Genomic DNA, 14,134 nt, shown 5'->3' with positions numbered 1-14,134 from the left:
CGAGCAGCTGGATAGAAGGGGGGGGGGGAACGCCGCCGATACGAGTTGCTGGAAATGACATAAAACCCATAACGTTGAGAACCAGTGTGGCTCTTTGTGATTTAGTGACACCCGTGGTGAGTGAAAAATCTTGGAGGCCATGGTCTGGGATTTGTGTCAGATCTGCAGACCACCAAGCGCACACGTCGGCTGCCATTTAAGGGGTGTTAATAAGAAAATTGGACAACTATCAGCCCCAACGATTTTTCTAAAATTGATTCGATAGTGTGTAATCATAGCCAAAATAAAATTTTATTGCAGTTGACCTTTCAAAATGGCTCTTGAGGTATCGCTACGAGCAATGCTATGTTTTGCCGGACTTCTTGCGGCTGCGTTGCCTCGCAGCAGCCCCACTGCCTCCGCCAGGCTGCTGAGGAGCTGCACTGTGCGCTTGAAGCTGCAGCTGCTTTTGCAGGGCCATTTGCAGCTGCTGATTGTGCACAGCTGTTGGTCCTTCATGTAAAGAAACCATTGCATGGTCTGTAGTAACGCAAAGAATTTAGCCATTGCGTTGTACATGTTAGCTTTGGCGCACCATAGACAAATACAAAGATAACACAGTGTCCTTAACCCTTTCAGTGATGTACCTGAGCATATGCATACCTGTGGCCTCACCAGAGATAATTTATGAACGTGGACCACCCACAGACTGACTGTGCCATCCACTTAAAAATTTGCCAAAACTAGTACTGTTGTCACATGTGCACTTCTGATCGCGATCAATCCAGATAGGATTTCTTGATCGCAACCAACACTGCTGCACGGTCCAACGATCCGGATCGAGTAATCGTCTGCTGTTCATTGGCGACTCTCAGAACTGCATGATGTATTGGCTACTGGGGCACGAAAAGATGAGGACACAAAAAGATGTGGTACACACAGGCGTTGTTTCGTCCTTTCAAGCGCTATAAACCTCATGTCATACCAACATGCCTGAAACGCTGCGGTATTGGCTGCAATTTAGAATTTGCAGAATATGCTTAAATTTGGACACTATTTCAATTTTAAAGCTTACTAATATGCTGGTAAAAATATTTCTAAACTTTTTTTATATTGAGCAGCCTTCACTTTTTGTTTTTAGCGTTTTCGGAATACTGCACAGGAGGGCGCAGATGTCAGCCTCCGATAATGATCACCCAGATCCGGATCCCGAAGGATCGCGATCGCAAATGACCAGGTAGCAACACCTGATCCGGATCGGCCCCGATCGCAATCAGAAGTGACGTGTGGCACTGGCATAACAAAGCTTATCAACCATTGCTGTTGCTCATGTTTCTCGCTTTACAACATGTTAATCCTAACATCCAAATCTTCCATACTACAAAACAGTGACTGCAAGTTCTAAAACCAGATTGGGCCGAAAAGATCAGATGTGGAGCTAGCAAACAAAAAAGGAGGAATTGCTTACAGTATGCTCTTAATGCAAGTTTCCTGGAATAGTGCAAAATTCGCACTTGCTGTTTATGTCCTCTATCCTCGAGTTAAATATTTAAGAGCTTTCTTAGGCTGAAGTGCAGAAGTGCAAACAACAGGATGAAAGAAGGTGAAGTGGCACAAGTATACTGCCTACTTCAACTTCGAAATCTTTTACGAACTTTCTTTAATGCGAAGGCATTATATGCCCCATTAAGTGAAAATCAGTTGGCATGACCAAAAGAAGGTACCAAAAGTAGCCGCCGGCGCAAAGAGTAAAAACACGTCACAAACTGCTCGGATTGACATCGCATTTCTCAGGGAGGTTCCTGTGAACAATGTAAATTAATGCCTTTGAAAAGAAAATATGGTAAATTTCGGTCTGGGCAAGAAATGAACCTGGACCTCCGGGGTGCGAGAGGAGCACACTTCCCTGACGCCACGGTGGCTCCATGGTTCTGGTTGACTGAACGTATGCCTAGTGCATGCATCATTGGGCATGTGATGGCACAACCAATGTAGAGGAGGTGGTGCCATGTCATGAATGTATAAAATGAGTGTATAAAATAAAAATAATTACTTGCCAATTGAAAGCGGTTCTTTGAGTTATGAACTCCTCACGAGCAAGCGAGCGCATTGAGACACTTGACGCATTTTGATTTGGCCTAACAGAGGCGCAGTTCGAATGCAGGCGAGAGCTCGTGCGGACAAGGACTGCATGGAAAAAACACTTCACCAAAGGGACTATGACGCTTTTGCATTCCCACACATAAGCAGTCTTTCTACTGCACTTTTTTCATGCTCTTTAGTACCCAAGTGGTGGTGATGGGGCTATTGTTATTGCAATTATGGTTTTACTACAGACAGTTTAAAGCTTTACTTTCACAAAAATGGGAGGTGGGTCCAAATCTGGCAAGAGTGCTCCCGTGGTGTTAGTCACAGTCAAACAAAAACATTCCAAGGGTCATATCTTGTACACATAACACCCATTTACCCAAGAAAGTATGCGGCAGAACAGCCGTCACGGTAGCTCAATAGGTACAGCATCAGATGCGTTGCGCGGAAGATGTGGGTTCTGCTCCCGCCGGTGACACATCGCATTTTGTTCTCTTGACCTTTACTTTATCATTTCTACATTTCAATTAAAAACCACAGGTAATTCCCCTATGCTCTTCTTGGCTTCATTGTCTGTTCGTGTGGTTGTGACTAAAAAGAGATCCCAGTCCCTTGGCTTTCATTATTCTTCCCACCCTATGTTGTTAGGCCACTTAAGGGAGAGCGTGTGCAGGTTCCACACTCAATCGCCCACCATCTTGTTCCAATTTTCCTTTGCAGTACAAGAGTACATTCACATGAGTTACTGAACGCAAGGCACTCCTTCAGAAATCTGGCATTGCCCCAATCATGACTGTAAGGCTAACATCTTTTGTAACATGTAAGATTCCCTTAGGTTTGCCAAACAAGGAAACAAATGCAATGGCCTATCAGAGGACACCAGCTTCATTGATGACGACCCATCTATTTAGTTCCTATGTTACTCTGGGCTGATGTGAGAAGTCTGAACAGGGTTCTGTCTCATCTAGGCAGTTTCCAGTGCTCTGCTTCGTGCCATACTGGATTGCACCAGGAGGGCATGCGATAAATACCATAATGGAAGTGAAGGAAAAGTCGCCACTTTACAGCAGTGGCATCTACTTGTTTTCACACAGCGATGGGGGAAGAAACGTAAGTTGTGTAAAGCAATCCCATGAGCTGAAAGAGCATGCAAAGTCCCAGTATGGTCTGTGATATTGCTACGGAACAGCCGCCACAGTGTGGCTGCACTGAGGAGGACGAAGACGACGTGTGTGCCGGTTTGATATAGCGTCGCCATTTTGGCTCCGTGAGCTTACCTGTAAATTGTAAATAGTATGCGGCTTCAGCTTCACGTAACATTAATTAACCCACCAGTAAACACCAGTAAATTGAAGGCGTCGTCAGCAATGCCTTTGAGGACGTGATTAACCTTATCGTCCTCAGTCATGTTCGGGTCAGCCTTGGCACAAAGGGCCAACACGTCGAGAATGCACGACACGTAGGACTCGGTCGACGTCTGTACACGTGTGGCAAGGGCTTTCTTGGCGTTGACTTGTTGACCAAACGGATTGCCAAAAAGGTCGCGTAGCTTGTCTTTGAAGAGATCCCAGCTCGAGATCTCCTCTTCGTGAGTCTGGAACCACGCCAATGGAACTCCGTTGAGGTAGAAAAGTCCATTGGCAAGCACAATAGTCGGATCCCACCTGTGACTGGTGCTGACACGTTCGTATAAGCGGAGCCAGTCGTCAACATGAGGACTGCCGACTCTGTTGAAAACACCAGGATCCCGAGGCGGGAAAACGGCGACGTAGGTCGGGGTTGCAGGCGGAGACGCTTGCATAGATGAAGTGCCGCCAGCAGGAGCCGAAGTTGCATTGTTGCCGTTGCGACCGCTGCGAAGCTCCATGACGGGTACGGGGAACGCTTACCTCCACCAAATTAATGTTATGTGAAGCTGAAGCCGAATACCATTTACAATTTATTTACAGGTAAGCTCACGGAGCCAAAATGGCAACGCTATATCAAACCGGCACACACGTCGTCTTCGTCCTCCTCAGTGCAGCCACACTGTGGCGGCTGTTCCGTAGCAATATGTAGGTCCAGAATAAGAAGGAACGTTGCTAGTTCATCTCTGATGGGCTATAATGTGCCTTCGAATGTGCATTCACTGTTCCCTAAGAGCTGCCAAGACATTCTGTAGCAACTGGCGTCGCTGTTAGGATCACTACTGAGGTCGGGCACGTGTGCTTATCTGTCAAGTTCTAATAATCCAGCCAAAGCCAATTTCAGGATCAAAATAACTGAAGTTTTGGTCCATGCAAATGTATGGGTACCAGTCAAAACCTTCAGTCGAGATCATATTGCTTAACTGAAGTCAGATTAATGGAAGTGTACAGGAGGTATAAGTGACTCATACACAACAGTGTGCAGTATGTAATGGTGACTATCAAGACAAGGGGTGCACAGCTAGAAGTGGCACAAGATTGAAGTGATGACATCAGCAAGTCCACAAGTATAGGCTAGCAGTAGAATACTGAGACATGCATGGCTTAGGTGCAGCTAGTGCAATGTCCTAGTGGGTATGCGTTCTGACAGCAGTTAGTGCAGAATGTTGAAATATGAAGCCACAACAACGTGATGCCTACCTGTGGCATTGTTTACAACATTGGATGCAGCTGGGGGCATCTGCCGAGGCAATGTCCCAATCAGTGGCAGTGTCTGTTGGCCCCCAGGAACCTGTAAGCAAGACGCAAGGACGATGTCATGGTGGATGTTTTCCTTTGGCATGCAACTAGTCACAGCAATTCAAGTACAAGTAGTGCAACCAATATATTGAGGGCCTCCATTCGAGAACCTCCTCTGATCTCGGTGTATTAGCTTTAATTGCAGTTGTTGCAGCATTTGTTGCATCCTTGCTCTGACTAGCTGCTGCAGTTGGGTGTGTAAAGTCTGAATATTGCAGTAAACTGTGTGAACGCACAGGCTTGGCCAGAAGTCTAGGCCAGGAGGTTGGTCCAAGCGTATCCAAGTCACTTTTGCAGTGAGTGTAAAAATCACTATTTAAAAATTTATGCAAGAAGGGAGAAACGAACAAAACATGACGCAATCATGGAGTGCACTTCATGGAGTGCCAGTTGTTTGTTCGCACTATGAATGCTTCACTGGCACTAGACTCGGTATCTCATTCGCATGCCTCAATCTGCAAACTATACTGTGTGGGCAACAGTTATCTCTGTTTAATGTTGCAAAAGTCGCTCGAGTAAGTAATCAACAGTGATCAAATGAGATGTCTCGGGAGCCGATGTTTTGAAATGGAGACCTGTAAGAGATTTAAATTTAAGAGCCAAGGCAAATGCACTGATTGCACTGTACACCCTCAATTTCACCTCCAAACTGCCCTCTGCTTTACACGCCAAGGAAGACGTCTCTGCCACAGGTGGCACTGTTTGCTCAAGTGTTGGTGGCACTGTAAAATGGGTGCACGCCGGCTATAAGTCTACAGGTCTATACAGCTGAGCCTCTACACAAAGGACACTGAGATGACGAAGTGAATCTAAAATGTTTCTCACTGATATCTGCATGTCACGAATATTCAACCCCTTGAGGTGCTGTGTACACGATTGTGCTTGCCTGGTGCATCAAAAGCATTAATGAAAATAATGACATTTAAAACATGTCACACACATGTTGAAATGCTTCTTGTTGGACCTGAGCTGCGAGTTTCAATAATATGTGTGAAGTGTTTTAGTAAAACGAGTTGGAAGGTAGACGGCTGGGTGTTTGCTCTCCCTGGCCGTATGTTGTCATGTAGCAGGCTCTCTTCCTTTGTTTTTCACCAGGCACATTGTTCGAGTGTCTGGACAGGTGCTTACCCAAGTTTGCCAGACATGAAATAGTCTAGTTTTCAGATCTGACGTTTTTGTAGAAAGTTCCTGCATGGGGTTCATGTACCGTAAACTTGACAAAACACACTGAATAATTTGAAATCCTTAATCCATTTTGCAGCCGTATGCCTTACATGATTCGAAAGATGCAAGAAATGTGGCGAAACGAAATTTTTGATGGGCAGAATTAAATGGCACCTGAAGGGGACATGCTTATAGTATAATGAATACAGGATATTAACATGGGCACAATGTTTATCTTTTTCTGGTTGCCGTTTTTCACCGGCTAAATGCTGTTGCAATGTTATTGCTTGCCACAAGGCTGTAGAAGACTGTACATGTATCGAAACTTTCCCAAATGTTGTCATCAATTCTATAGCAAAAGAGTCTTGTTTAATCAGACTGCCTGCCAACACGAATAGTGGAGTACATGTCCGAGTGCATGCGAGTGCCAGCGATTATGCGGGAAATAGCGGTATAAGTAGCTGACGCACTTGACCTGTAGATGAGATTTTCCATGACCAACGACTGTGCTCGCTCGTCACTAGTGTTATTCTTTGAGCATCACTTGTTTTTCTAGGCGCAAGTTTGCCACTCAAGGAAGATTCAAGATTTGTGACGCACAGTTTTGGCACTGGCTTGTTGCTCACTGTCAGCACAATGTGATGGTATGAAAAATGTACTCTTGCATCAGATATGACTTCCTTGTAATGTTCGACTGCATCATTTTAGTGGTTGCTTTTACTGTTCTGGGACGAAGAACAGCCTCCCTACCTGGAGCAGAGAGACAGGTGTGGGATTGCTGCGGATGGCCTGTGGAGGGGCAGCCTTGAGTGTGGGTGCCACCAGCTGGGCTGTCAGTGTTTGTGCCCCAAGGGTGGCCACTGTCAGCGGCATGGGGAGCACACCTGATGCGGGGCTCAGCACCGTTGACACTGGGTTCACCATTCCTCCTGCAAAACACAGGCCACACACAAGTGGGCAGTGTACCATATTTTTGTGAATATACTGATGTCGAGCATGACTCTTTTGATGCTCGAGAACTAGACACATATTATTACGTTATAAAGGCGGCCTGCTGCTGCATACAGTAGCCATGACCAAGAACTTGCCTAGACAAAAGCTGCTCTGTAAGCTTAGCAAATGCTGTAGGAAACGGTGAAGGAAATGACAGAAAAAAAGGACTATGCGACTCTGCTTCTGGGAATGAATATTATCTACACTAGCAACAAGTGAGGGCTCTTGTGATAAATACATTTACGCAAGCGATTCAAACACATTTATGTCATTTACAATGCGTTGACTTGATATCATGATGCACAAAGACTGCTCACTCAGACATTTCCTCTGAGAATTGTTTGAGGTTTATCATCTTTACACGAGGATGTTTGTTGCGTGCATAAGGTAACCTCCCTTTTCACCCTCGCACATGTTTGCAATTCCAGACTTAAGTCCTCTGTGACACTTGCACAAAGTGACGTGTCTCATCTCATCTGCCCTTTCACTGTACTGCATAGCATTCCAACATTGGCAATGCCAAGTTCTAGTCCACTGTAAAGCATGCACAAAGTGGTGCGCCTAATTGCCTCACTGCATCTGTGCTGTGCTGCATAACGTGCTCCTACTATTCTGTTACTTCTATAGTTCAATGATTACAACAAGTGGCTCACAAGTGAACAGTCATCGAGTCCAAAGCATTGCTGGGAACAGATCTTTTTTCTCTAAAACAGTTTTTTTTATAGGGTCATTTATGACAACCTTAGCTACACGAGTTCTCTAGAGTAACCTGTGCAATGTGCCCTTCCAAGCATTACGATTTAACTGGGCCAATGCAACTACGCTAATGGAGACTGATTTGAAGAACATAAAATTGGTGAATATATATTATGTGAATGCACATTCTTCTATAAATTACAGGTTGTTGTGGCCCACACCTCAAAAGATTGGTTGCGTTTCACTCGTACCAAATATTATCGATTTATGCCAGGATTATGGGTCAACATGTTGTAGCTTTGACAGCAACACGAGTTGGTGATGCATTACCATATTTACATGATTTTAAGTCGACTCGAATGTAAGTTGACCCCCTATATCGCGTGTGACAGGGTAAAAAAAAAAGAAGCATACTCGCGGGTGCATTCCATAACGAAAATTTATTAGTAGTTGGCATGGTCACTGTACTACTCCTCACTAGTGCTGCCATCGTCATTGCTGCTATGGTCCCAGAACACGGAGCAGTCAGGGAGGCTCTTTTGACATGTCCGGTTAGAGTAAGTTCGCGATCTTCTGCCGCCAGCCACTCGTACTCATGGCGGAGCAGGTGCTTAAAAGGCGAAGATCCAGGCTTGTCTCATGACCATGTCGGACGCCACTGGCAGGGATTGATCATGCATTTCGGCGATGTACGCTGCAAGCTTGGCCTTCAGCTCCGAAAAGCGTCCCGACTTCGGCCCACAGAAACCTCTTCGCTTGCCGTCACAGGTTAAAATTTTACTTCACTGCCGTTGCCACTCTCGCACCACCCATTAAGGAACATCAAACTTGCTGCCCGCTGTGCAGTTATTTGTTTCTTCAGCATAAAGGATGGCAGCCCTCTTCAACGCCGCTGTGAACGAGCATCGAATGTTTAGTGGACTTGGAGCACTCATGATGACTGAGGAAGCACGGAAGTAGCACGTGGCCGGCAGTAAAATTGAATGCGTGAAACTAAAGAGCTACCGGGAAAGTAAAACATGCGAGCCGCGAGCGGTCTCTGCTCTTCCATGAACTATCGATACTCCCCGCAAGCGCCGCTGCTCTGAGGGTGCCGCTACAAATGGAACAGCAGGACTTCCATGGACTATCGACGCCCCCACATGAATGCTGTGTGTACTGTAAAACGCTCGAAAATGTTGAAAAACCCTTCCGAAAAGTGAACAAACGCGCGCGATAGTGGAAAGGTACGGGTGGGGCTAATTGGAACTACGTTGTAGCTCCCGTGATATCCCGTTGGTCTCGCTTTTTTTTGTTGTGCCATGCTTTGGTTTCGATTGTAAGTCGCCCCCCCCATTTCAGATTTTCAAATTTGAAAAAGTGGTCGACTTACAATCGTGTAAATACAGTATATAGTACATACAACTAATGCATAATGGGAATAAACTGGCATAACTAACAGCGACAAAATACTGTCAGACTAGTGACAAACTTGTACCATCATGTCAATCTTCTGTGCGTGTCATAGATGTGACTATACTAACCAGAAGACACAATGACAGCAGATGGTGCCATGGATGCTACATTCGTTGTCTGAGCTACGCTCGCTGCAGACTGAATATTCTGTACAGATGAGTCCTGGATCTGCAAAGAAATCAAGTGTGGTCCATATGTGATCAGAAATGTTTAAAATGCCCCATACTGACAAGTACAAGAAAGCGTCCCCTGACAATGTGATGTCGAAATATCAGTGCCCTAAATTGACAGTTAAAATATGGTGCCAAAAATCTGCTTGCTTGAGAGATCCATGTGGCTCTTTTACTGTGACAGCAGTTACTCCTCCGATACACTTCTAATGCCGCCTACTTAAAACGATTCCACGCGAGCTTCAGCAGAAGCGAAAAAAAAAAAAATGAATGCCGCGCCGAGCAGCGGAGCCGGCGCGGCGTGTACCAACTGGTTTTCAAAACGCGCGCGCCCGAAACCGGAAGGAGTCAACATCCGCTTGGTGTGCTACAGTCAATTCGGCCGCTGGGCTCTATGGGAGTGTCCGCTCTTGTTGAAATTTCTTTCTCTATGTGCTATCCTTTAAACTTGACCCCAGAATTCCTTACGGGGCGTTTGCAGTCTGACGCGCAGCAGGCCATGCTCAGTTTAGACGTTGCCTCGATGAGCTTTGGAATTTGACGAATATCTCGAATTAGGTGCGATTTTCAAGAGTTTCAAAATGTTGGTATGTATGAATATGTCACTGCCTCATAATTTGTTATTTAGACAACTGACCCCAAGGCACTAATAAAAAGAAGTGAATTAAGTTTTTGTTAGTCTTCTGAAGATCACGTTATTAGCCCCAAACTATGCCCGCCTCGCCTAGGAACTTGTCTGCAAAAACACGTCCGCTCGATAGTATTGCGTTGTGTGGCATATACAGGCGATGAATTGTAGGCATGTGCAAGCAAGGCGTAACAGCGGCTCGTGTGGGCCATTCTTCTGTAGCCACTTTTGCAGCCCTTACACACAAATAGCAGTCTGACAATTCATTCACGGGTCTGCCGCTTCATTTTTATTTTTTTCGACCCCGTTAAACCCTTCCCGCATTTAACGCAGGAATTGCGCTTTCTGCTTTCTCAAAGAAGAATGCTGGTGGTTCACGTGCAGCCTAGAAACGGTGCTGTCTGGGTAACGGTGAACAGCGGAGAGAATGGGACATGTCAACGGAGGGGACAGCGGATCTCTCGGCTTATTTTTATCCCGTCGACTGGACTGTTTGCCGTCTGGAACATATATGTGCACTGAATGTACCCGCTTAGAACGCTCGTGATGTCCCCTGTCTTGGATCATTCTGCCGGCATTTGGCCATCGAGAAGTGCTTGAACGCTGCTCGCGTAATCGTAGTACGGGTGTAGCACTTCAAAAAAATTCTTGATTGCTAAGTATGCACTTGGCCTTTCCGTCCACAGCGCGGAATTCCTCCTCTGACCGCCTGGATCCGTCTGCGTAATCTTCAGAATCCTTGGTGTTCTGCAGCGAATTACACGCGGACAAGAAAATTTACACACACAGCTGAACTTAGTGGAGTTTATTTTAATGAGCGCGTGACCAGGAAACGCACAAAAGACAGGGGAGGCAAGAAAACGATCAGCCGCAGACGATCGTTTTTGCGCACGTGTCGCTTATTCAGGAATAAGGATTCACACGCGTTCCTTCACAGTGACAACGATGCAACGTTTATGCACGTGTCGCCCCTTTTCGAAATCTCTTGTGTTTCGACAATTTTTCGCGTAAGTCTGTAAATCTGTCTTTTCTATTTGTGATCACAGGTGCATTATCAAACAGCGGCCGGCAGCCACAAACGTGACGACGCACCCCGAGGTGCCCATTGACAACCCTTTCAACATTGTCTGTGTTCACGAAGACGTTAGTTCATGCACCGCCCGGTTTGCCCGACATGCTCACTATTGCACCCTGACGGAATACAGTAGACAACCCGAACTTGTCTTTATGCTTAGTGCGGTGCATCTTTGTCTGGGACCATGACTAACCTGAAAGCGCGGCTTCCACTTTCTTCAGCTCGTTCGTGAATGCGCGTAACGTTGGGGCTGATCTGATGCAAATAAGGAAAGAACGCAACTCTTGTCCTGCGTGTGTGCAGTGTCGCAGGCGTTTGCATAAGCGCTTCCGGCTTTCTTGAGTTGCGGTAATTTCTTACTCGTCCGAGATCACACGCATCGTTAAGCGCCAGCTCTCCGCATTCTCCTTCGCGCGCGCCAGATTGAGCCGCGATCGCAGGCTTCCCTCGCGTGCTTTCACTCGCCCGTGCAGCATACGACGCGCGGCGACATCGCCCTTGGACTTTATGCGGAACATCACGGCGACGGCAAAAATGCTCCTGGAGTGATTGCTTTCGCAACAAAAAGAACTAACGAAAGCAATGCGCTACTCACACTCGCGCATCATCTTGCTTTAGATGAGTTGATCTGCTCCCCTTGTTATATTCATGCCAGACATAGGGATAAATAAAACCACCGTTACTCTCTAATCAATAGGCCTGATAGTGCTTCTTCGTGGGTTCAGCTGATATTTAATAGCAAAATTCTGAAGAGCGCATCTCAACCTACTAAAGAAGCATTAACTCCAATTATTTGCGAAATATTATCAATCGGGTTCATTTTGAAGACAGGAACATAGCCAAAGTCCCACTGGCTATGGCACTTCTATGGCACTTCTTTATCATAATATTATGGTCTATGGTATCTAGAGCTTTTCTTCGATCTAACATTAAAGCCAGGACCACTCGGTTATTTTCTATCGAACTGTTGATGTAATCGGAAAGCTCATCTGGCAAGGAAGTTGTATGTTTATTCTGTGTGAAGCCACATTGCGCATTATTGTTCAGTGAAAATCGATCACAGAATGACAGCAGCACTGATGCTACATGCTTTTCCATTATGTGGGCAAACGCTGAAAGCATAGAAATCGGTCTGTAATTTCCGCAGTCATTCTTTTTTCCGTTTTTGTATATTAGCCTAACAACAGAGATTTTCATTCCTTTCGCTATATCTCCAGTTTGAAATATTCCGTTTAGTATTTTTAATAATACGTCTTTTAGTTCCTTAAAATTGCTACGGAGGTCTCGATTACGAATTTTATCAAAACTCTCGTCACTTTCATCTTATCTTATCTTATCATCTTAACGAATCTTATCAAAACTCTCGGCTTCCACTCCTTCAAACCCTTGATGATATTCCATAATTCGACTTCAGATATTTCTGGCAGAAAAGCTGTGTTCGCGCAAGTGCGTTTAGGTTTGTGTTCGGTGTGCCCGTCGCGACTTGTTGCTCTTAGTTTTTCCGCCGCATGCAAGAACGTGTCATTGAACTTCTCACACATTACTTTCGTGTCTACTGTGGGGAAGTTCTTTTTTATCACGTCTTCAACGCATGCGTGTTTCAATCGGCCCATCAGGTCATTTACCAATGCCCACGTTTTCTTTACAACGTTCTTATTTAACGAGAATTCTCGTGACAGGTATCTTCGTTTCGCAAGTCGCAATTTATTCAGTCGCTTGTTAAGGAACTGATTTCCTTAACAAGCAATCATCTACAAATTTCCAAAGCACATAATTAATTAAAAACTGATTCAGACCTTCTTGAGAACTGCAACATTATTTGTAAACATGAGAACGGTTCTCGAAAGTTATTTCTATGATGGCCAGCTAGTTGGATTTATTATTGACTTAGCCTCGCCCATTGACAACGGCTTTGAATGTCATTTTCCTCGAATATTCGAAGGCATTCGATTGGGTCCCACACTGTAGGGTGCTATAAAAGTTAGAAACATCTTAACATCCAGCCTAGCGCGCATGCATTGGCTGAAGAGTTGCTAACGTCACGCAAGCGATTCACATAGGAATAAATATTCTCCTTATGAAAACGTATCATCAGGCACTCCCCAAAGCAGCGTGCTTTGCCCTCTATGCTTCTTAGTTTACATTGCATCTCACCCAACAATTTCTTCCCGAACACTTCTTTTCGCACACTACTGCGCAATATATTGTATCGTTTCCTTCTAACAGCGACCACCGCTAGCCCTCCAGTCTGACTTAGATGCAGTCACCACGTGGGGCTTCTTTTGTCTATTGACACTAAACAACTGTAAAACCAAAGCGATGTCCTTTACAAAGCACACCCATAGAATTCTCACTTTCTAGACGCTGAACAACAGTACCAAAGAACGTACTGATGATTAGAAATACCTTGCGTCTGCATTTGCAGCCCAATTAAACATGGCAATATCATATTAATCTCCCCTTTTCCCTACCTTATTATCACGTGATCTTTTTTTTAGACGAAGCCTCAAACAAGCTCCAGTAAACGTGCGAAAGCTGACAAAACATTCCACCAAAATTGAGTAGGCATTAGTTATTTACGACCCGAAGCAAACACACATTATTAACGATATTGAATCCCAACATAACCAGACCACTCATTTTGTTATTGCGGTAGCAATTATATGGACATTCTAGGCGATTTTTCGCAGTCGTCATCGTCGTCGGCGTGATGTTCCGTATAAAGTACAAGAGTGACAAGATCCCATCGCGCGCCGTGTGCTGCAAGTGTGAGGAAAAGCGGGCGAGGATGAACCATTATGATGTTGGCTTGATGCGCGCCGGCTTTCCGCTCTCCCAGTGTTGTGCAAGCGAAATGGGGGGAGGCAGGTGAGCGCGCGTTTGTTCTAACCAGGCCATTGCTACGCGCGGCGCAGCTGAGCATCGCTGTGCGAGCCTTTCAGGCAATCCGCGGCAGATTGGCGAGCCGAAATGGCTGGTAGCTTCGCGTACACCATGTTCTCGCGTGCCTGTTGTTGGAGGTCGCACAACAAAGCTTTGGATACTCGTTGAACCAAGAGGCAGCACAAAGCGTTCGCTCGCCGCTGCTTCTGCTCTTCATCACGCCAGCATGGTGACAACAAATGTCGGTGGTGATCACATGATATTTGTTCATGTTTACCTGTGCACACGTGCAACGTGC

General features: G+C 45.6%; 1 protein-coding gene across 1 annotated transcript; it reads right to left on the bottom strand.

The window, feature by feature from the left end:
• Positions 1–13: 13 nt before the first annotated feature.
• LOC139056335 (uncharacterized) lies at positions 14–11,167 on the bottom strand. The gene is made up of 5 exons (XM_070534489.1): positions 11,147–11,167; positions 9,149–9,248; positions 6,687–6,865; positions 4,674–4,764; positions 14–492 (listed from the first exon to the last, which is right to left on the bottom strand). The coding sequence occupies exons 2-5, from the start codon at positions 9,177–9,179 to the stop codon at positions 344–346; spliced, it is 450 nt and encodes a 149-aa protein (XP_070390590.1). The 5' UTR covers positions 9,180–9,248; positions 11,147–11,167; the 3' UTR covers positions 14–343.
• Positions 11,168–14,134: the final 2,967 nt, after the last annotated feature.

Source organism: Dermacentor albipictus, chromosome 2 (assembly GCF_038994185.2).
Source record: "Dermacentor albipictus isolate Rhodes 1998 colony chromosome 2, USDA_Dalb.pri_finalv2, whole genome shotgun sequence".
NCBI classification, from domain to species: domain Eukaryota; kingdom Metazoa; phylum Arthropoda; class Arachnida; order Ixodida; family Ixodidae; genus Dermacentor; species Dermacentor albipictus.
This window is presented reverse-complemented; position numbering and strand designations above follow the sequence as displayed.